This window comes from Schistocerca cancellata, chromosome 4 (genome assembly GCF_023864275.1).
Source record: "Schistocerca cancellata isolate TAMUIC-IGC-003103 chromosome 4, iqSchCanc2.1, whole genome shotgun sequence".
NCBI lineage: Eukaryota > Metazoa > Arthropoda > Insecta > Orthoptera > Acrididae > Schistocerca > Schistocerca cancellata.
In genome coordinates, this window is record NC_064629.1 from 307511474 (window position 1) to 307535349 (window position 23876).

The 23876-nt window shown below is 40.3% G+C and overlaps 1 protein-coding gene across 1 annotated transcript in view; it reads left to right on the forward strand.

Moving 5' to 3' along the window:
• The window catches only part of LOC126183492 (5'-AMP-activated protein kinase catalytic subunit alpha-2), a 194853-nt gene that overhangs the window by 113076 nt on the left and 57901 nt on the right, over positions 1–23876 (forward strand). The window contains exon 11 of the mRNA XM_049925524.1: positions 15661–15856. Coding sequence (XP_049781481.1) covers positions 15661–15856 — 196 coding nt within the window. The remainder of the gene's footprint in view (positions 1–15660; positions 15857–23876) is intronic.

Here is a 23876-nt window from a genome sequence, read left to right on the forward strand (position 1 = left end):
ATGTCCTCTTGCTTCTGCACTGCCTCACTGAGTTTCCTCTTCACTCCTCATCCCTCTCTTAGCTCAAAGGTTCCTTGAAATTTTCTCCTCTCACAGCGTTGTCGTTGGCAGACTCAACTTGCAATGCTGCCCGATGACTGAGTTCTGTTTTGTGCCCACTCCTGTCAGTGCGGGGTGGAAACTTCTTATCTTGCATGGGCCAATGTGTGACTCGGGAATTGGTGTCTTTCTCACGATTTCACCAGCACAGTTGGCACATTCTTCTGATGTTTTTCTGCATTCTGAAGTAGTTGTGAGAGCATCTGTACAACACTTCTATCTCTGCGTGAGTCCTGGACAGACTCGTGCATGGCTTCGTTCAGAGTCTGTTGGCAATGTGAGTTAGAAGAAACATCCTTACTGTACAGAGAACATCTTTTTAAGAAGGCTGACATCTTTCACAAGCCTCTCTGTGCAAATTCTTCATGCTTTGTGTACACTCCTTTCAGTGCCTGTGTGGTGCTGTAATCATTGACACATTCTTGCTTTCTATAGCAGATAAAATGACTGCTGATAAGCCAGAAGAACACTCATGCTTTCATGTGTGAACTCTTGATGTTCTGTCCTAATGACTACAGGGGTCCATTAGTTTTCGACACACTTCTCATTGTCTGCTAGACTCTTTGCAGTGTGTCCATTCTTAAGCGAGGTGAGGGCATCCACCTGGCTACCCGCTGTGTGTTTGCAGAATGGCACCGGTGTCCACTTCTTGGGCACTCACTGCATGGGGTTTGGCTGGCTTTCTCCATGGCCACTGGCAGTGTGAGTCAGCAAAGGAGGCCCCAGGTGGATGTATCACAGTTATGATTATCTGTGAGTGCACATAATTACCACATATTCTTTTATTTATACATTATAACACATTTATCTGTTTGAAATGGCAAGATGCTACTGCCTTGAATAAACAATAAGAGCAGTTTTGTATATCTGCTTCTGCATCTACATACATACACTGCAAGCCAACGAATGGTGCCCGGCCGCAGGTACTACTACTAGTCATTTTCTTCCCTCTTTTTTTTTTCCCCTGAGGCAGTGTTACTTGATCGAATTTGTGGTCAACTTACCACGGATCAGTATATGCACATCATGAAACATACTGTGGTGCCGAGTGTGAGGATGTATTATCTCAGTGGAGTGATTCCAGTTCCAGTATGACCACTTACTGGTTCACACAAATCAGATCATTCAGAAATGGTTTTTGCAAAAGGCTGATGTCATCCTGATTGACCATCCTGTTTAAGTGCCAGACTTGAATCCCATTGAAAATTTATGGGCCAAAATGAAGTGTCATATGAACTTAAACTAGCCAACACTCGTCCCTATCGCACATGACCAACTGTGGGATCCAGTGTTGGATACATGGGAGTGTCTCATGGACAATGAGAACACATTGACAGGAAAATAAAAAAAAAAGAAAATAAAAAAAATAAAAAAAAATTGCAACACCAACAAGGAGTTGTGCGACAAAATGAAAGTTGGGGGGCTTGTTTCTATATGTGAAATAATGTTCTCTATTCATATTTCACACCAGTCGCATAAGAGTAGCACTAATAGTGCCATTATGAGGATCCAAATCAGTTTTGCTTTAAATACACGCAGTAATGATCATGAGCATGAGTTACCTTTGAGCTTAGAAATGGTGAGTTTATGTTAGTCAAGAATGCCTTTAGAACGACAAACACACTTTATCAACACCTCACTGACTTTGAATGAGGTCATGTAATAGGGCTACGAGAAACTGTTTGTTCCATCTGTGACACTTCAAAAAGACTTGGCAGGAATGTGGCCACTGTACATAATTGCTGGCAGCGGTGGTCATGAGAATGTATGTTCGCAAGAAGATGGGGCTCCGGATGGCTACGAGGCACTACCGAGAGGTAAGACCACCGTGTTCGGTGTATGTCTCTGGTGCATTGTACTCCATCTGTAGCAGTTGGCACCACAATGACACAACGAACTGCTACAAATTGGTTACTTCAAGGACAACTTCAAGCCAGAAGCCCTGTAGCACGCATTCCACTGACCCCAAACCACCACCATTTGCAAGTTCAGTGCTGTCAAGCGAAAGCTCATTTGGGGGGGGGGGGGGGGGCAGAGTGGGGTCTGTTGTGTTTTCTGATTAAAGATGGTTCTGTGTCCATGTCAGTAATGGCTGTGTGTTGGTTAGGAGGTGGTCAGTTGAGGGCTTGCAACCAACCTGTCTGCGTGCTAAACACACTGGACGTAGACCTGGAGTTATGGTGTGGGGTGTGATTTTGTATGACAGCAGGAGCACACTCATGGTTATCCCATGTGCCCTGACTGCAAATTTGTATGTCCATCTGCCAATTAAACCTGTTGTGCTGCCATTCATGAACAGCATTCCAGTGGGGTTTTTCCAATAGGATAACACTCATGCATATACCTCTGTTGTAACCCAACATGCTCTATGGAGTGTTGATATGTTGCCTTGGTCTGCTTGACCCCAGATCTGTCTCCAGTTGAGCATATATGGGACATCATTGAATGACAATTCTAACGTCATCCACGAACAGCGTTAATCATCCCAATATTGACCAACCAAGTGCAACAGGCATGGACCTTCATCCCACAAAGTGACATCCAACACCTAAACAACACAATTCATACACATTTGCATTATTGCATTATTGCAGTCAACATTCTGGTGATTACACCTGTTATTAATGTACCAGCATTTCACATTTGCAATGGCTTATCTTACGCTTACGTTAAACTGTGGTCTCACAATGTTAATCAGTTAAATATGTTATGTAAACAAATATATTCCTAAAATTTCATTGCTCTATGTTAATTATTTTTTGGTGTTGCGATATTTCTTACTATCAGTGTATTTACAGAGGCTGACCATCTCCATACTTCTTCAGGTGAGGCCGGTATTACAGGTAACGCCAGTGGGGGGACGACCTCATACTAGTCTCATCCCTGATGTGAAAGTTCACTTGCTTCCAGTACACCACTTTATATTACAACAATTGATATAACTGTATGTTAATCTGAAATCTACATGAAATCATTGCACTTAAGATTTTATTTACTGAATTTGTGCTACTAAACAACTAATACAATTAAATTTGGAAAAAAGGTCAGTTTGAATTGAAAAGTTTTCCTAATAAGATACAGTCAGAGAAAACACATAATATTGTCGCAGAAGAAGCTGAGTAGTACAGTCATCGGGGGTAGTGGTTATGATACTAGACTGTTGCATGGAGAGTTATGAGTTCAAAACTCACCTGAACTGTAAAATTTTAATTTCTATATTCCGTTCGAGTACATTTTAGAAGTATCCACAAATGTTAAGAATCATCGTACTGGAATGTTCTGTACAAAGATGATGTGACTTACCAAATGAAAGTGCTGGCAGGTCGACAGACACACAAACGAACACAAACATACACACAAAATTCAAGCTTTCGCAACAAACTGTTGCCTCATCAGGGAAGAGGGAAGGAGAGGGAAAGACGAAAGGATGTGGGTTTTAGGGAGAGGGTAAGGAGTCATTCCAGTCCTGGGAGCGGAAAGACTTACCTTAGGGGGAAAAAAGGACGGGTATACACTCGCACACACACACATATCCATCCACACATATACAGACACACACATATATATATATATATATATATATATATATATATAATAGAATAATATATATATATACACACACCATGTGTGTTCTGGCCAGAGGCAGTTCACTCCACGCTCTTGTATGTGCAAGTGCTGAGTAAACCTTCATTAAGTGAAGTTAGTGTTCGTCATTCATCTAATTACACCTTCTTCTACATGACAATATCAACCAATACAAGAACATTTTAACTTATAACATAATAGTATTCTCTTCCTTACCACATCTACAACATTTTTAGCATTTATTTTGGTAAATAGGTGCATTCAGGGCATACAAAAGTTCTTTTTCACATTAACATTCTTCAGGAGCAGAAGGATAGCATTGTCCTCATTTAAATTTGTATGACTCTGAACAATTGGATGATTATGTTTCCTGTGTTTTTTCTCTTGCTCTCTTTCAAGTATAAAAACTTTAGCTTCTGTTCTCTTTGATTCTGCCACAGCTTTTGTTATCTTTGAATTGTTTCAAATGTTCCCAGTATGGGAACAACATTAGTTACTTAACAGATTCAGAACATGCTGAGTTTGCTAGAGCAGAGGTGACTCTTGATGAGCCTTCCTGATTTTGAGAGCTGGCCATATACCATTTGGGCTCACATATACTCTGTTTATATCTCGTATGTCAAACTTCTGATGTATTGCAAAGTCATTGTCTCTAAGTACATGCCCATTACATGGGAAGAGTTCCAGTTTTCAGAGTCTGTTTATAACATTTCCCATTGTTACTACTCGCAAGTAGACCACTCCAAATAACCTTGTAATAAAATATAAGGCTACTACTTGAAATGAATTATTTTCCCATCAGGTTTCTATTTCTTGGGATAAGGTGTTTTAAATGGTCCCACAAATTTCACACAAGGGGCTGCATTTTATGCTGGGAATGTGGTTCTAAACAGATGATGTGGACATGGTTTTCTCTCGTTTTGTCTGTCATAACTTAACTTAACTTAACTCTTCCTGAACAGGCCATGAAGGCCCAATGGTACCGACCAGCTGCCGTGTCATCCACAGCCCACAGGCGTCACTGGATGCGGATGCAGATGTGGAGGGGCATGCGGTCAGCACACTGCTCTCCTGGCCGTATGCCAGTTTCTGAGACTGGAGCCACTACTTCTCAATCAGGTAGCTCCTCAGTTTGCCCCACGAGGGTTAGTGTGTCTCACAAGGGTTGAGTGCACCCCGCTTACCAACAGTGCTCGGCAGACCGGATGGTCACCCATCCAAGTGCTAGCCCAGCCCGACAGCACTTCACTTTGGTGGTTTGATGGGAACTGTTGTCAGCACTGCGGCAAGGCTGTTGGCTTTGTCATACAAATGTGATATAATGCCCATCAAGTAGTAGCACAACAGGAACATTACCAGATGGCTTCACAAAGTTCACAAAATTTTCAAACCACTTAGTAAAAACATGGGTCTGAATCCAGCTACCAGGGTGGCAAGGTGAGGTTACCCCAATATGAGATAGCGTGTGCTAATATGAGATATTGCAGAGTATTAGGATACCATGGTATTGTATATTAGGCATAAGCAGTAGAAAGTTAGCCTCATAGTCAGGCTGTGTGGTTTGAAGCTAGTTGAGCTACGTGGTTTGAAGGACGATTCATTGTATGAAATGAAAGGGTACTTTGTGAAGAATATAATCATATTAATATTGTTTCAATAGTTACTCAGCTTCACATATTAAAGCCCTACAAGTTCAAACACTCAAAAAACTTGAAATTCAACAATCTCCAGCCCCATAATGTCTTATTGTCACCGCCATACACCTCAGGTACTATGAGAACTAAGTTCTGATACTTCCCAACAGAACTGAGCACTTATTTTAGTCAGAATCTAGCAGTCTCATTTTATTTGTAAACTCACAGATCACCAAAATTATTGAATTTTGTTTCCTTTGAAACTGCATTCAGTGCTTATCCTGTGAATTGGAAGGTCGTGCAAATTTCGTACCTGCTTATCTCTTTCGTATCATTATACACATCCAACCTGATATAATAAACATTTTCTGATGTAATTTGAATGTCTTATTCAGACCGATCACGTCAAATCGTTGAACTTATTCTTCCCAGCATAATTGTAAGTTTACTTAAGGACCAAATTTTATGAGTTAAGCATTTATTGTCTCATACTCTGATTGCATCTTAAGGACTTTTTTTTCTGCTGCACCTGCTTTCCTGTTCTCTCTGCTACTTCTGTGAATAGTTTTATCCACAGACAAAGCTCTCCTCTTGAGAACTTAATTTCGACTTGATTATTTTTGGAATTGAGAATGGTAGTGAATTTTGGTGTTCCCAAATAAAAAGGCAAAAGTAGTATGTTGAGCTTGACACTTGCATTTGAGTGCATAATTTAAAAAAAAGTATATTGTTGCACACAGTACAAATGAAAACTGGCTTTTGAATTTGTTTATTTGATGTAGCACAGAATGGTACAACTTATAACAACATACAACAACACCCGGGAGCAATACAAAGTCGATCGCATTACAGTGTGTCCAAATCTCCAGGGCTGCAAGGTAGCTAACAATTAAAATCACAGCATGGCCTGATCCTGAAGGTTCGCAGTGTCCTAAATATAGGAAAGCGTAGATATCATTGGCATTGGTGGTGCTAGTTTCGAGTTGGCACTTGCAACCTGTGTTGCAGACTCACACTGGGGGCCAATGGAGGGAGCCTCTGGCATTGGTCCCCACATACACAGCTAATGAGCCTTAACTCAGCGCATAAAATGTCTGTGGCATGCTGGTGTACAGAGGTGCTTGTGTGGCTGGTGTAGCTATAGCCCAGCATGGGCATTAATGGGGAGAAAGTGTTGCAACAGTGTGCGACATGATTACACACTGAGAGTGCCTGATGTGGGACTTAGCCATTTCCATTCACATCTACATCAGTATTCCACAATCCACGTGACAGTGTGCAGCAGAGGGTACTTTTGGTACCACTAACTGATTATCCGTTCCCTTTTCCATTCAAGAATTTTGTCATTGTGGTCATTTTGTGACTAGTAGGCTTTCCTGGCATCTTGAAAGTCTCTTCGAGTTTGCTGCCGTATCCTAAAATCAACTTGACTCAATGTTTCGGCAATCCAACTGGTCGCCATCTTCAGGAGAATGCTGCTTCTGCTGATGAGTCCCACTGAGAACTGATGCCAGGCTGCATATCAATGTCCTATATAGGCCACCGTTCAGTAGACGGTGTATGCGCCATCCATCATGGTTGCTGCCCTCCAAGACTGGGAGGTGGCGCCGCCCTTAGTAGAACACTGCTGGCAACAGTATATCGCACTCAGGGCCGCACCGAAGAATGTTCAATTTTGATGCGAGATATACAGGATTCCACGTCTTGCTAAGAGGAAACCCATTGTGTCTGTTGATTAAATTATTTGCCAACCTAATTTCAATCACCTCTTTATAGACACTGTTCCAAAAACTGTAAATGTTGGCAACTATCACAGTTTCATCAAATTTCATACTGTGTCCCTCATTTAAGCAGTATTCTGCTACTGCTGATTTTTCCAGCTGTTGTAGCCTCATATGATGGTGATGTTCCACACACCTGTCATGAACTGTGCGAATCGAATGGCCAATGTAAGCCTTCCCACACTGACACGGAATTTTGTATACGCTGGGTTTCCTAAGCCCCAAATCATCTTTAACAGAGCCGAGTAGTGCCCCAATCTTAGAAAGTGGACGGAACACACTCTTAATGTACCGATCTATGTTCCTCTTCATGCACCTCCAGAGATGGTCCAAACTCCATAGCCTGATGAATCTCCTTCTCGGAGTATCCACTTTCCTTAAAGACAGCCATCAAATGCGCAAGTCGATTTGCAGCCTGGCATCAGTTCTTAGCAGGAATCATCAGCAGAAGCAGCATTCTCCTGAAGATGGCAACCAGTTGGATCACCGAAATATCGAGTCAAGTTGATTTTAGGATCTGGCAGCAAACCCGAAGAGACTTTCAAGATTGTGGTCATTTTGTCAGACATTTGTGGGAGGAATCAATAATATGATGTCCAACTCTTCCCAGAAAGTGGTCCCTCAAAATTTCAGTAGTAAATCTCTCTGTGATGCTCACTGCCTCTCTTGTAGTGTCCTCCACTGGAGTTTGTTGAGCAAGTCTGTATTCCTCTCCCGCTGACTAAATGATCATGTGTGCCGCTCTTTATTGGATCTTCTCTCTCTCTCTCTCTCTCTCTCTCTCTCTCTCTCTCTCTCTCTCTCTCTCTCCCCCTTCTATCGGTGCTACCTGGTAAGGGTCCCAGATTGATGAACAGTACTCAATAAATGGTCAAACGAGCACATTGTAAGACACTTCCTTAGTGGACGTGTTACATTTGCTAAAGATTCTTCCTATAAATCTGAGTGTCACATCTGCTTTTCCTATGTTTGTTTTATGTGGTCGTTCCCCTCGAAGGCATAGTGCAAACACTTTTATTTTCTTGACTGTACATGATTGTTAGAGCACTAAAGCAGATGAGGTGAGTTTCTCTTTTGCTCCAATGCTGTTAGTGCTCTCCAGGCCTTTTAACAAATGTTTCCACAGAGAAAATGATCCAAAATATATAGTACACCATTTTTCTGCTATAACAGCAGTGGAAGGAGGTTGTTTGCTACTAGATATTGAAGCACATGTGATTAAAGGGAAATGAACTAGCTGATATAGCAGCCAGTGAGACCTATAAGGATGACAGAGTTGAAGAATTTGATATTGGCCTACAGGTTCTAAACTCACTGTCATGTGCCATTGTAAGGAAAAGTGACTTGAGGCGAGGGGCAACAAATTACAGAACTCGAATTCTACTGTCCAACTATGGGGTTCCTCCTCCTTGTCACAAACATGGTATGAGGTCTTTCTCACTCAGCTTTATATAGGACGTACCCACTTGAGGTCTATTTAAAATGGACATGACATCATGGAACACCACTTTACTACATAACACAGTGTATTTCAAGTGGAAACATTCACACTAACTGCTGACAAAATATAATGTTATTGAATCTTATCAAGGATTCTCTCGAAGAAAGTTTAGCCATTTTGATGTTTGTCTGCTAACATCTGAAGTTCATCGGTATGCACTGAGTGCCTCCATGCTATAGTAGTGGATTCTGGACTTTTGCTTCTTCTTCATTTCTGTTTTATTGCTTGCTTTGTTGTCATGAAACATTACAGAGGTTGCATTAAGACTCAGTATTTTTCCAAAAAAGAGGCAATATATGACTGTGAAAAACTTTTAGGTTTTGCAATACATGGGCAAAGAAAAAGTCTACCCTGTACATAAATGAAAATGTAAATAGGTGCAAGCTTTTCGTATTAAAACTGCTTTAGCATTCAGCTTCCAGCAGTGTGTAGAATTTACCACATGACCTTTACAAGTAACATCCAATATAAATTTTGCTTTAGTCATCATTTAACTCTAGAATCATTACTAGTTTCTTGATTTGACACTATATTCCAATGTTTTGCAATACTGGTTTCTTCTGATCACTTCACTTTCTCCATTCAGTACTGGACTGTGAAGCATGATGTGATGTTGACAGTGTATCTGGTGTGTAGACACCACCATTTTCCATTATGTAATTGGAAGCACTATTGGTGTCCAGTGCGAATCATCATTTACATGTGACTCTTTGCACTTTCTGTAGTATACATATTACCATTTAATGAAATGGGCTTTATATTTTTATGAGAGCATAGTATAAATTTAAATAGGGTTTGTCCTATATTTCAACTGTCAAGAAGTTGAATTTGGTGCAATTTTGTGTATGTGTGGACTCCAACCTAAGTTTTTAGGCTGGAAATTTTTAGTATGCTGCAGGGTGACTGGCTAATCTATTTACTCAATAACGACATTCCAGGCACTAGTTTCTGCCGTAGTTCCCTTTCCCAGTTGGGCAGCTATATTGTAAGTTTTTATAGCAACAACAACAACAACAACAACTTTATTCAGCATAAAAGGTTACTGGGATCATATTTCTGAGTTTGCCCATTCATAGCAAGTGTGTGTGTTTGATAAATTCATATTATTATTTGAAAATAGCTATCCGCATAAGCTAATCAGAAAGCACACTAAACAACCAACTAAAAAACCGTGGATCACTAGAGGGATTAAAGTATGTTGTGAAAGGAAAAGGGAAATGTATCTTTTGGCAAGAACAAGTAGGGAACCTGCAGTAGTTGCACACTACAAAAACTACTCAAAACTACGAAGAAAGGTTATTAAAAAATCAAGGGAGCTGCACATAATGTCAGAAATTGGTACTTCCGACAGCAGATTCAAGGCTAAGTGGAATGTAGGGAAATGAGAGACAGGACAACCCGCTACAGAACAAGACAAAAGCACTGTTGAACTTAATGGAAAGGCTATAAATGATGAGTCACTGGTAGGAAATGCATTTAATAATCATTTCTTAAATATAGTAGAAAGCACAAGGATAAACAGTTCAAGGGCAAAATCACAACAGTGTGTTGAAAATGTAACCTTCATAAAATTCAGTCATATGAATATATGACCAACTTCTCCTTCTGAAATTAAGAAAATTATACACTCTCTCAAAAATAAGAGCTCATTTGGTTTTGATGGTTTTCCCAGTAGAGTTCCCATGTAATAAGCCCAGGCTTATCTGAAATATGTATGCATCACTAACTCAGGGCATTTTCCCAGAGAGACTGAAGTATGTCATCATTAAACGCCTCTCTAAGGTAAGAGAGATGTCAATAACTACCGACCTGTTTCACTGCTGACATCATTCTCCAAAATTTTTGATAAGATGGGATATCCTAGAATAGTATCTCACCTTAGCAGCTATAGTATCCTTAGCAAATCACAGTTTGGGTTTCAGAAGTGTTGCTCTTCTGAGAATGCCAGTTACACATTCAATAACCAGAGTTTACAAGCATTAAATAATAAAATAGCACCAGTTGGTATTTTCTGTGACCTCAGTAAGGCATTTGACTGTTTGAATCACAGTATTCTCCTACATAAATCGACATTTTATTGGATTGATGGTATAACCAAGGGTGATGTTATATCTAACCAAAAGAATGTAGAAAGTCGTACTGAGTAATTCAACCAATATCGTCCAGAGACATAATTCTGGCTGGGAAGAAATTACATCTGGGGTCCCCAAGGTTCAATCTTATGTCCACTTCTGTTGCTCATATATGTAAACGACATTTCTTCTAGTGGACAACAAGCAGAATTAGTTCTTTTTGCAAATGACAGTACTATCATAATCAATCCAAGCATATGTACAGAAACAGGGGAAACGGTAAAGATCTTAAAAGTATCATTGACTGGTTTTCTGCAAATGGTCTCACCCTCACTTTAGAAAGACAACATATTAATTTTTGCACATCTAGAGGTACTGTACCAATGATAAGTGTAACACATTGTGAGGAAATAATAAATAGGGTGGAAATTTAAAAATTCTTAAGAGTCTATACTGGTGAGAATTTAAACTGGAAAAAAACACATTTTGGAACTCCTATAACAACTTATTTCAGCCACATTTGTGCTTAGAATCATTGCAAATCTTGGGGAGAGACAAATCAGTAAGTTGACGTATTTTGCCTATTTTAATTCAATGATGTCATATGGAATAATGTTCTGGGGTAACTCATCTTTTAGAAAGAAAATCTTCACTGTGTAAAAACATGCTGTAAGAATAATACGTGGTGCTTACCCACGATCATCTCATAGACATCTGTTTAAGGAGTTGGGCATTCTGACTACTGCTTCACAGTATATTTATTCCCTTGTGAAATTTGTTGTAAATAATCCACTACAGTTCAAAAGGAACAAGAGGTACATAATTACAATGCCAGATGGAAAAGTGATATTCAGTACTCCATATTAAAGTTGTCTTTAGCACAAAAAGGGGTGCACAATGCTGCAACAAAAATTTTTGTTCTCTTACCCAGTGATATAAAATGTCTGTCTGACAGCAAAGTAGAACTTGATAGCACACTGAGAAAATTGGAGAGTGCAGAGAGAACAGTAGAAGCGAAATATAAGCGTATGTAGAAGGCCATAGATGAAGCAACGAAAGAAGGCCTTGGAGAATATCAAGAGAAGATGAAACCAGTTTGTTGGGATTTGGAAATAGCAGAGATGATTGAAAAGAAAAAAAGAACCTTATTTGACTTTCCTGACTGTGAATATTAGTGAAAGTAGAGATAGATATAGGACACTAAATAGAGAAGTAAAAAGAGCAATGTTAAAAATGAAAAACAAGGTGTGAGGGAAAAGATGATAATATGTAGAGAGGGTAATTTTGCCTTAGTGCTTAGGCATGGACAACAAGCAAGTCAATGGCAGTGGTAACCAGTGACAAGTTACATCATAATAATATTAGTCATGATCAGTGTAGAATGTATTTTAAGGATTTATTCCAGGAAAAGTGGCATGAAATTTCACCAAAAATGTGAGGTGAGGATGCAGCAGGAGCTATGACATTTTGATATAAAATTTCTTCAACAGGCTGTGAGGAGCTTTAAGATGAAGAAGGCACTAGGAATGGATCAATATATCCATAGCTGGCAAAGTTTGATCCACAAAAGTTGTTGGAGATGTTAAGGTGGCTGTCTAAAAGTGTGCTGAATGAAGACAATGTTCCATTGGAATGTAAAACATGTTACAAAAGACAGGTGCGTAAGAAAGGGACACACAATGATGGAAATGATTATGGGGAATTGGCAGTGATCCCTTTTGTTGGAAGACTGTATTTGAAGATACGGAAAGATTTGGTAGTGGAAGGAACAAGCCACAATCAGCAAGGAGAGCAAGCAGGATTTCGAGCAGGAAGGTCAGTAATGGACATCACCTTGACAGTGAAACTAATATGTGAAAAATGCACAAAGGATGGACTGGAGATGCATGTTGCATTAATTGACCTAGAGAAAGCATACGATAATTGTAGTAACCAAGTAATACGTGAAACTGATCCATGTAACACAAATGTGGCTTTATACATAGGGCTCTGAACAATAATGGAAATAAACCTCTCATGACTCCACATGTAACAAGACAAAAGAATCATACAGTAGGTGCAACATAAGTGGTGCACAGAACAAATGATGTGAGCAGTGCCAACTAAAAGAACATACTGAGAATTAGTCAGCACTCCATGCATATATTGGCTCAAATTACCAATAGACAGCACAGCGGAGACCATGCTGTGTGCTCGCTTCCTACAGGCAGCCAATAGTGGCTGGCCCGTGCCGATACAGTTTGCGATTGACTTAAGTACAGATACATGGCAACACTATGCTCGGTGCACTCACACACACATGCTCTAGTAGCAGGATACAGCAATAATGTTCCCACAAATAAACTGTTGGAATAGTTGAAAGAGAGTTGGTTCAAAGATTGCTAAGACTGCTATGAAATTGTATGAAAATAACACAGCAACAGTAAGGATAGGGAGTAGTTGGACAGAAGAATTCAAGGTTAGTAAGAGTCTGCAGCAGGGATGTGGGCTGTCACTGAACCTCTTTAAGCTGTATCTAGGAGCAATCCTGCAGATTTGTCATAGAAAATGTCAGGTTAGAGGAGTGACAGTAGAGGACAGCAAGGTATTTAGCCTGGATTTTTCAGATGGCAAAATTGTACTAGCTGAATGTGAAGATGATCTGAGGTATATGATAAGAAAGTTTGAAGAGCAATACAATAAAGCTTTCCCCCAAGATGAATATGAAGAAATGTGAGTGTTGTGACTCGCCGATCTTTCAAAGTGCCGCCATGCAGTTACGCACGTCCTCTACATGCGGCGCTGTCTGCCAGCCATGCAGCAGCAGTGCCACCTAAGCGGCCAGCCAGCCAGCCAGCCAGCGGCCGCTAGACTCGGACTCAGTTATGATTTGACTGTTAAAGTGACACATGTCTTACTCTGTTTACTTGTGACTTTCATGTATTGCATCGTCCTTGAAATATATTTGTTCAACTTGAAGTTATAACAGTGAGTACATGGACTTTGGAATGAAGGAAGTAAATAATTTGGAGGCCGATGGAAAAGTAATTGTAGGTGTGGTAAAGGCAAAATATCTTGGGGTACTATTTAATAAACAAGGCATAAGTAATGATGAAATCATGAGTAGGTTTAATAAAGAATGAGGTGTAACAAGGGCAGTTAACTCTGTTCTGTGGAACATAAAGATAAGAATAACAATGAAGAATAGAACATATAAGACTATAGTCCAGAGTGTAGTTTTGTATGGAGCAGGTTATTTCAGCAAAATAAATAAGAATAAAGTGATTGCCACTGAGATGGATTACTTAACATGAAGTTCAAGATTACTATGATGGATGGGATAAGAAATGATGTAATGCAACAAAGGATGAAAATGGTTAGGGATATCTGTGATGACATCCAACAAAAATAGATGATGTGGTTTTGGCCATATAATGGGATGAATGAAGACAGGATACCAAACCAGGACTTGAAATGGGAATTTTCTACTTTTCACAAGCAGATGACATACCATTATGCTATAAAAGCATGAATGCTGGCCAAACACAAGTCTCAGTGTCACTTGATGTTGTACACATGTTAATCACTTTTATACAGAGAATCTCCCATCTTGAGAATAACACCACTGCAAAGGCACAGAAAAATTGTCACTTCAGATGCATATCAACATAGTTCTTGTAATAAATTATAGTACTTGCAAAAATCTGATTCTATGTTACATGTCTGTTGCATGTATACATTGTTGTTGAATAAACCAGCCACCATGCTCTGCCTGCATTTCCTTGCAGTATAGTTATTTCCATGGTCAGAGAGCCTCTGCTTGCATGTGTATAGTGTGTAGGAGAGAACATAATGTGATACTGAGAATTTGTGTTGGGCCACGGTGTGTGCTTGGATAGGCTAACAGCAAGATGATTTTGAAAAACAGGTAATACATGTTGTCCAGCCACAAAATGTCTATTATCATTGCAGATGCATTTCAATATGATTTCTGCAATGAAATGGTTCACATGCTAAACTTTGAATTATTGTTTTACGTATATGTATGAAAACTTAACTCCGTTGCTCCTAATAAGCCCCTAGAGGCCTACTGGCGGATCATGTACAGCAAGACAGTGCACCACACTGTTGCTTCTAAGTTGTTTCTGAATTGTACAGGGCATACTCTACAATCATAAGAATACTTGCATGCCCCAGTACTACTTGGCATAACGTCTATTTAGTTTGGTATGCTATTTTGAGTTCTTACAGACTTGTTATGTGCAGGTGTATGCAATCCCATTTTATAGCATAAACAATATTATTTTGGAAACATATCTTGACTCAGTGGTTAAGTGTCAGACTCTGAATCCGAAGGGCTGGGGTCCAGCCCTCAGTCAGTCCGGTGATTATTATATGTTAATTATCACTTCTTTACCTCTGGCAGTGTTTGTTAATCTGAAAAACGCTGAGTTGCTCCATGGTTTAGAGTCTACATTAAACTGTTGGTCCCCCTATAATTGGGTGGCTAAGTCAGTGCAAATCTCAAAGGAAGTGGAAGGGCATATCACCTCCAATAGGACTATGCATAGTGAAGCAGAGTGGTGTTTAAACCAATTTTATACATTTATTTCATGCATCGGCTATTTGTTTTTGCCTTGGCGGGCACGCACATGCTCTCTCTCTCTCTCTCTCTCTCTCTCTCTCTCTCTCTCTCTCTCTCTCTCTCTCACACACACAAACACACACACACACACACACACACACGTATATTAAGGTGAACACATTATTCTTTCCCTTTCCATGTCTCTTCTTTTGTGTGGCTGATCATACTACTCTAGTTCTGTACAGTCTTGTTCCAGTTTTATGTGAAAGGATAGCCATACTTTTATAAGAACTCTTACTATTGGTTTTTATTGCAGTCTGGAATTGACCACGATTCCTTCATCAACCTGTTACTACTGTCAGTAACTACAATATTTACTGCAATCTGTGAGTTGAAATGAAATGAATTGAATTTACTGTTCCAGGATTGGAAAGTTATTAATCCTTACCATGTACGTGTTCGACACAAGAATGAACTAACTGGAAAATATGTTAAGATGTCACTGCAACTATATCAAGTTGATTATAAAAGTTATCTTTTGGACTTCAAAAGCCTTAGCAGTGAAGCTAGTGAAGATAGTGAAAGCATGATCTTATCATCAGGAGAAGAACCAAAACCAGGTAATTTTATGCCTTTACTTTTGATAGTTTTTATCTTAAATTTATTCATTGCTGCTTTTAGGGTGAGTTTATTAGCGTCAGAGATTTATTTCTGTGGTCCCATTGAAATGGTCTACCTAATGTATTGCTGAAACTGTGAAAGTGAATTATGGTTGATTCACAAATATACAAACATGCCTGCAAAGCTTCCAGCCAAGGTGACTTTTAATTCTAATATCCATACAAGACACGACCATGTAAACTGTACGAGCTGATGGTGGCTCGACAACAAGCCAGGAACTGAATCCCAGAAGAGGGAATGAAACATGACATGCAAGTCAATCTTTGGGGGAGCAGAGAGTCAGAACACCACATAGAGACAAAGCACAGGGATAAAAGCAAACTCGATCAATGTGAATGATTGTCACTAGCATTCGGAAGACGGAGCACAGCGTGAAGTGAGGTACTGGTGCACAATTGTTGAAATCAGCGTAGGAACTGCTAACTGTGACTGTTCTGTATCATTGTGCTTCCTCCCCGATGAAAGAGCCACATAAGGCTGAAATTGGTCTGGCTTCTGCTGCGACCACTGTCACAACACTGGCGAGGGTGAGAGATTCCGCTGCAGTGTATCGACCACTGAAGGGGGCAACACTGGTGCAGCTAGCTCCTCTGGAAGGGCCGAGGAGTGCAGACAGAGGCTAGGGTGATGGTTGGTCTGCCATTATTGACAGGGACTCAGCCACTGGCAAATGGGAGTATGGACTCCACGTTAGCAGTCGTGGGAGCAATCCCCAATGGTGCTCCAGTCAATGGTTGAAGATAGGATGGTGAAAGGTGCGGAGGGGGCAGCAGTGGTCATGCATGCAGGTGCAGTTGAGAGCCTTCCACCAGACCAGTGCTGCAACTGACCCCGTGTTGTTGGAAAGAACATCCCTTGCCACTGCTGTAAGTTCATGTGATTCAGCAATCTCAGAAACTTCAGCTAAAGAAGTGTCGGATAAAGCCAATGCCCTACTCTGGCGCAGGGTTAATGGGGTGATCACGCCCATAATCAGTGAGTCTGCGTACGAGGTAGCACACAGGGGACACTCGAAATGACACTTGCACAGGTGTCCTTGAAGATCAACAATCCAAGCTGTATAAGACTGCTAGGGCCACTTGTGGTGCTGGTTAAACTATAACTGTGCCACAACCACATAGGTTTGATGAACAAAATTCTGCATATGGAACTTATCAAGTTCATCAAGGACATGTTTCTCAGGGTGAGCAGAGATCTTAAAATTATGAATGATTTCTTATAAACCCATGCTACTGCACAATAACAAAGCAGCCTTATCAACTGGATCAATGATACACCTTACCTAACAGTGCAGCAAGAACTGGTGCAAATAATTCTACCATCTTTCTGTAGCCTCATTGAAACTGACAAAAAGTGTTGAGGGTGGTGGGGAGGAAAGCTTCCCTGCCAGAACCTGTCTGCTATCAGTGTGGCCTCAGTGCAGAGCATTCCATTTGAGGAGTTCCTGCATCTGCTACTACTGCAGCTTTTGTTGCTGCTTGTGGTGATGTAATTTCTCTTTGAGTGTTGCAAAAATGCCATGTCCATGGTGGCCACAGCTTAACACTATGAAGAAAAAAGAAGAGTGGCACATGCACTTGATGTCACCACTTTAGTATTGAGTCAAGATGTGACCACACCATGAACCGTCACTGTCAGCACAAATGTTAACTATGGGGCCGATGGTGGCTTGATAACAAGCCACAAGCGGAACCCTGGAAGAGGGGACAAAACTTGATGTGAGAGCTAGCCAATGGAGGAGCGAAGTTTATTTACTGAAAAATTGGTGAAGCTTTAATGAATGCTATATTAATACAAAAAGAATACATACGGACTACAATTAATGAAAACAACCCCCTATCCCCCTCCTCACAAAACAGCTTACTTGATAAAGTTACCTCAGCAAAATTCGTTATTTGTTGATTTTTCTTAAATAGTTTCATACTTTGAAGTGGAAAATTATATATTTTCCCATGAAAAATTCAGACCTGCACAAAAGTTTCTTAATTCATAGAACCTTATGGTGTATCTTTGGGTAGAGATGAGACTGTTCATTGTAAAATATGATAGTGCGGATGTTCCCAATGTGAAAGGATTTTCATAAGATTTTCAATGGACAGACAAGATAAAATATAAATTTAAGTTAATGTGCAAGACAGGTCTAAAAATTCATTATTGCTTGATTACAGCCACAACCTTCATTTAATTTCTGCAATTAATCCAATATACATCAACATTCATACTTGCAAGTCTCCTTTGGTGTGTGTTGAAGGGTGCACCAAGCACCACTAACTTAATCTCCCCCTCCTCTTCTACAGTGCGCAAAAAAATGAAAATATCACTTTTCAAAACCTCATTATTGTCTCCCAATGTGATGTGTGAGTTTGAAATTTGACTCAAAGGCGTCTGCAACCTTCCTCTGTAATAATGCAAGAGTATTGCACTCTGTGACCTCACCCTTGGGCTCAGCAACATTTTAGACAGCAAGGCGTCAGCAGATGTGAAAATAGACCGCAGCTTAGAAGTTCATATGTGGTGTAAGGTGGGTTAATGAAGTTATCACAGTATTGCCCAATGCCATTGTAAATGTGTCACACGATGGGAAGGCCATCACACCCCATCTTACCCACATTTCACTCCTTCTTTTGCCTCCTCTGCTATGCAGTTTAGAACCATGACACCCCATTTAAATAACACTGTTTTATTATGGGTGACAGAGGAAGCCATGTCACACACACTGTTGCTCAGAATTGAAACAAAAAGCCCTCATGGGTGGCATAAAAGGCATCAATGAAACCACTCTTTCCCTTGGAACGTTGATTCCCACTCATTTCGCTGTTGAAAGCAACTGTTTGCAGTGCAGTGTGATGAGCAGCAGGACTACGTTCTTGACAATGTTCAACACTACCGACACACCCTAGACGATTCAATCGTACTCAAAGGACATTGTCCCATAAATGTTCAATGGGATTCATGTCAGTTGATACGGGTAGCCAGATCATTAGCTCAAATTGTCCAGAATGTCCTTCGAACCAATCATGAACAAGTTTGGCCCTGTGACATGATGCATTGTCATTCGTAAAAATTTCGTTGTTGTTTGGGAACACAAAAGTCCATGAATGGCTGAAAATCATCTTTAAGTAGCTGTACTTAACCATTTCAAGTTGAAGATTGATTCATTTTGACCAGAATACCTAGTCTATTCCATGTGAACACAGCCCATACCATTATGGAGCCACCACCAGCTTCCACATTGCCTTGTTGACAACTTGGGTCCATGGCTTTGCGGGATCTGCACCACACTCAAGTGTTACCATCAGTTCTTACCAACTGAAATTGAGACTCATCTGACCAGGTCACAGTTTTCGAGTCATCTAGGGTCCAACCAATATGATCACGAGCACAGGAGATGCACTGCAGGTGATGATGTGCTGTCAGCAAAGGCACTTGCATCGGTTGTCTGCTACCATAGCCCATTAATGTCAGAGTTCACCACATTGTCTTAACAGATACATTTGTCGTATGTCACATATTGATTTCTGTGGTTATTTCACGCAGTGTTGCTTGTCTGTTAGCGTTGACAATTCTATGGAAACACTGCTGGTCTTCGTCATTAAGTGAAGGCTGTCGGCCACTGCATTGTCCATGGTGAGAGGTGACACCTGAAATTTGGTATTCTCGGCACACACTATTGTGAATCTCAGAATATTGAATTCCCAAACAATTTCTGAAATGGTTTTTTAGATTAGATTAGATTTACTTTCATTCCAATTGATCCGTAGTGAGGAGGTCCTCCAGGATGTGGAACATGTCAGAAAAACAACGATACATGACAAATATTTACAACTAAAACAAATAAGCTAATGTACCATTCCACAGGTCCCAAGTGGAATGATCGTCATTTTTTAATGAACACTAAGAGTCATTTTACAAATACTAATGCACTGAATTTAAAATAAAAGTGTGACTATCTCCAACTACCAGTCTGTGTTCAAAGTATTTTAATTCCTGTCATGTGACCATAATCATGTCGGAAACCTTTTCATATGTATCACTTGAAAACAAATGACAGTTCTGCCACTGCACTTCCCCTACATACCTTGTGTACATGATATTACCACCATCTGTATATACATATTGCTGCCCCATGACTGTTGATAGCAAAAATCTCAAAATGTTCTTGACCGATTTGCTTCAGATTTGTACACAGTACTGTAGTAACCATTTTGACAGACATAGCCTATGTATTTTTTAGTATATGTAAATATATCTATACTAGTATACGAGGGTTGTTTTTTAAGTAAGGGCCGTTCGCGCGTATAGTCCCGTAGTTCGCGCGGATGCCACAACAAGCCACCGCGCCACTTGCTGGCATCCTTCCTGTTCACACTGATGCAAGTTGCAGCTCTGTAGCTGACGTGTACGCATCGCTGTGCTACTTTATAATGTTTACGATTATTGAATCGCCCGCCGCGTGTGAGATACGGTCAGTGATACGTTTTTTGACTGCGAGAAGCCTATCAGCTGCAGAAATTCATCGTCAGTTAACAGAAGTTTATGGCTTGAATGCAATGAGTGAAGGTAAAGTGTGTCAATGGGTTAGAGAGTTTAAAAATGGCCATCAAAACATCCATGACGAAGAATGCTCAGGCCGGCCCTCTGTGATCACTGATGATTTGGTGGCTGCAGTCGAAACAAAGATTCGTGGGGACAGAAGATTCACAATTTCCACTCTTTCTTTGGAATTTCCACAGGTTTCAAGATTATGGCAACTGTGTTCTGGGACCGGCGCGGTGTTTTGCTAGTGGACTTTATGCCACGAGGAATGACAATCAACTCAGATGCCTACTGTGCAACTCTAAAGAAGGTTCGCAGAGCAATTAAAAACAAAAGGCGCGGCATGCTGACAAAAGGAGTTTTGCTCCTGCACGATAACGCTAGGCCTCACACCTCTCAAAAGACTCAGGATTTGATTGACTCTTTCGGCTGGGAAGTTTTGGACCATGCACCATACAGCCCCGACCTTGCTCCTAGCGATTTTCACCTTTTCCGGTACCTGAAACACCATCTTGGTGGGCAGCACTTCAATGACGACGATGAAGGGAAAGCGGCCGTGAACTATTGGCTGTCGGAGCAGGTGGCCGAATTCTTTGAAGAGGGAATTAAAAACTTAGTTGTACGGTATGACAAGTGCTTAAATAAACAAGGCAACTATGTAGAAAAATAGGTAAAACTGTGTAGAATCAGAAAATAAAAGCTTTTTTTACAAAAGTATTTGTATCTTTTTTTAAAAATAAAAACGGCCCCTACTTAAAAAACAACCCTCGTACAAAGACAAGGCTACCAAAAATCTCAAGAAGTTCTTTAATGATTTACTTCAAATTTTTAACAAATATGCAGACAGACATAGACTACACATTAGACAGACACGGGCTACATATTGTTTTAAACAGCATTGTACAGGTTTTCTGTTAAAACTGACTGAGAAATAAAACACTGTGCTGTGAAAATGTACAGTTTAATTTTCTTTCTCGCAGTCAGTTTTAACTGTGATACCAAGAGATTAAAACTGTTAGGCAAATAGTTTCTCCTCTATATATACTTTCCCCTTATGCATACTTTTAAACAAAATGTGTACACACAACAATGTGCTGGTTCATTTTATTCTTCACAGTTGGTTTTAACAGAAAATAGGAAAGTTGTATTTATGGCATATTGATTTAGGGTTAGAATACTACTATGGAATCTGAATCATCTGAAACATTGTAATCATAACCGTTCACAGATTAAAATTATGCAAAATACTGTCATTGATGGTACTATCCTCACAGCTCCAGCAGCTGGAGAGAATACCAATGATACCAACCGGTTTGCCTATTCCTTTTTAGTGATGTCAGTTCCCAATCAAAGTTTCCTTTGCAACACCAATAAACAAGGCTCAAAGTCAGAGATGACAGGTGGGGAGGGAGGGAGGGGGGATGGGGAAGAGGAAGAGGAAGAGGAGGTTGACAGCGAGGGAGGAGGAAATGAACATAGAGAATGGGAAGGATGAGATGGACAGTGGTGGGGGGCGGGCGGGCGGGGGGGGGGGGGGGGAGATTACGACATACATCCAGTTTCCATACACATTTAGCAATTGCGAAGGGTTTGCTAGTTTTCATGCAGTTTTATAACGGCCTTTAACAATCTTGGCTCAGACTCTATCTCATTACAGTGGTGAGAACATAGTCTCTAGGTCAGTGAATGCAACATGCACCTCAAGTCCAACTTTTGAGCATTTTTCACATATTAATTTCATTGTGAAGATGATGTTCGTTACTGACCTTCCTGCTCAGAATCCTGCTTGCTCTTCTTGCTGCTTGTGACTTGTTTCTTTGTCTACCAGATCTTTCTGTACCAGTGAAAGGGATCACTGTCCATCCCCTATAATTACCTGGATCATTGCATGACCCTTTCTTATTGCATCAGTCTTAATGTAACATGTTCTCCATTTAATACTCTTTCAAATAGCCTCCTTAGCATCTCCAACAATTTTGGTAGAGCAAACTTCATTAGCTCTGTATATATTGATCCATATGCCGATGTCTTCTTTATCTTACAACTCCTCACAACCTGTTGAAGAAATTTTGTACCTAAATGCCATAACTCCACCTGTTGTACACTTACCTCACATCTGTGTCTTGCTCAGTGATATGATCCATGTGGCAAAGGAAGTACAACGGGTTAACGATGATCCAGGATATTTTATAGACAAGGTGGTGGTAGGAATGCCCCTTTGGGGGGCAGGGATGATATTAAGAAGATTGTTCCTTATTTCTAGCCACAATTATAAGTTGACAAAGCCCTAGCAAAGAACATGATTAACTTGTACCTGCCCATGGTTTTATTTGGTAATGAGAGGATTGTTCCTTCGCTGCTGATCTATGAGGGTGATTGAATGATTAATGCCTTGTGTGGATATGGCACAAGATATCTTTCATCAGGTCAGTGGTAGCCGGTTATCAAGTGCTAATGTGCTAAAGCACACTAAAATTATGCAATTTCACTTAGAATGTGAGCTGGAAATTGCACTAAAATTACACCGTTTCTCTTCGAATTCGTACCGGTATGTGAATAAAACAGATGGAAACATGTTTTGCAGTGCTCTCTCTGCTATAACTAGAAACCAGTGTAGAGTGCTGAAATGACGGTCAGCTATGCTATGATCAGATCGGAGAAGTGACTTAGCTGTCTGTTTTCTATTGTGTATGCTCTGTAGTGGCATCATCCCTTCCAGCACTGCAAACAGCACCAGGTTGGTGTGTTTCTTTGAAATTACATGTAGCATATTGTGCAAGCATGTAGTATGAGGACTCTTTTAATGTATCATCGTCATGCTGCAGTGTGAGCAAGTGACATTAAGTTCAGACTGGTAATTTGTGGACCCAGTTCTGATTCCTGCTAACACCAACTCACAATGTTAAAATATTAATAATAAAATTAAAAAATAGCATTTCAGTTTGTATACACAAAATTAATATACCGTATTTACTCGAATCTAAGACGCACTCGAATCTAAGCCGCACCTGAAAAATGAGACTCGAAATCAAGGAAAAAAAAAAAAAAAATTCCCGAATCTAAGCCACACCTGAAATTTGAGACTCGAAATTCAAGGGGAGAGAAAAGTTTTACACCGCACCTCCAAATCGAAACAAAGTCGGTCCATTGTAATATGAGACACAATTTAGGTCGAATGAATGGACAATACAACTACAGTAGTTTGGTTCGAGTCGTAAGCTTAGCAGTTAAGCTTTACCAGATAGCCATTGCTATGTGTCGGGCGCTCAGTCCGTATTTATACGGCTACCCTTCCTTTTTCGTGTGCCTCGTCTGGTTTGGATTGATTGTTTATTTTTCTTTGATCTTATAAGTGCAGTTCTCTTTGTTTTAGGTGTTTACATCACTCTAAGCTGAAAATGCATTATTGTACTGTGTTATGCA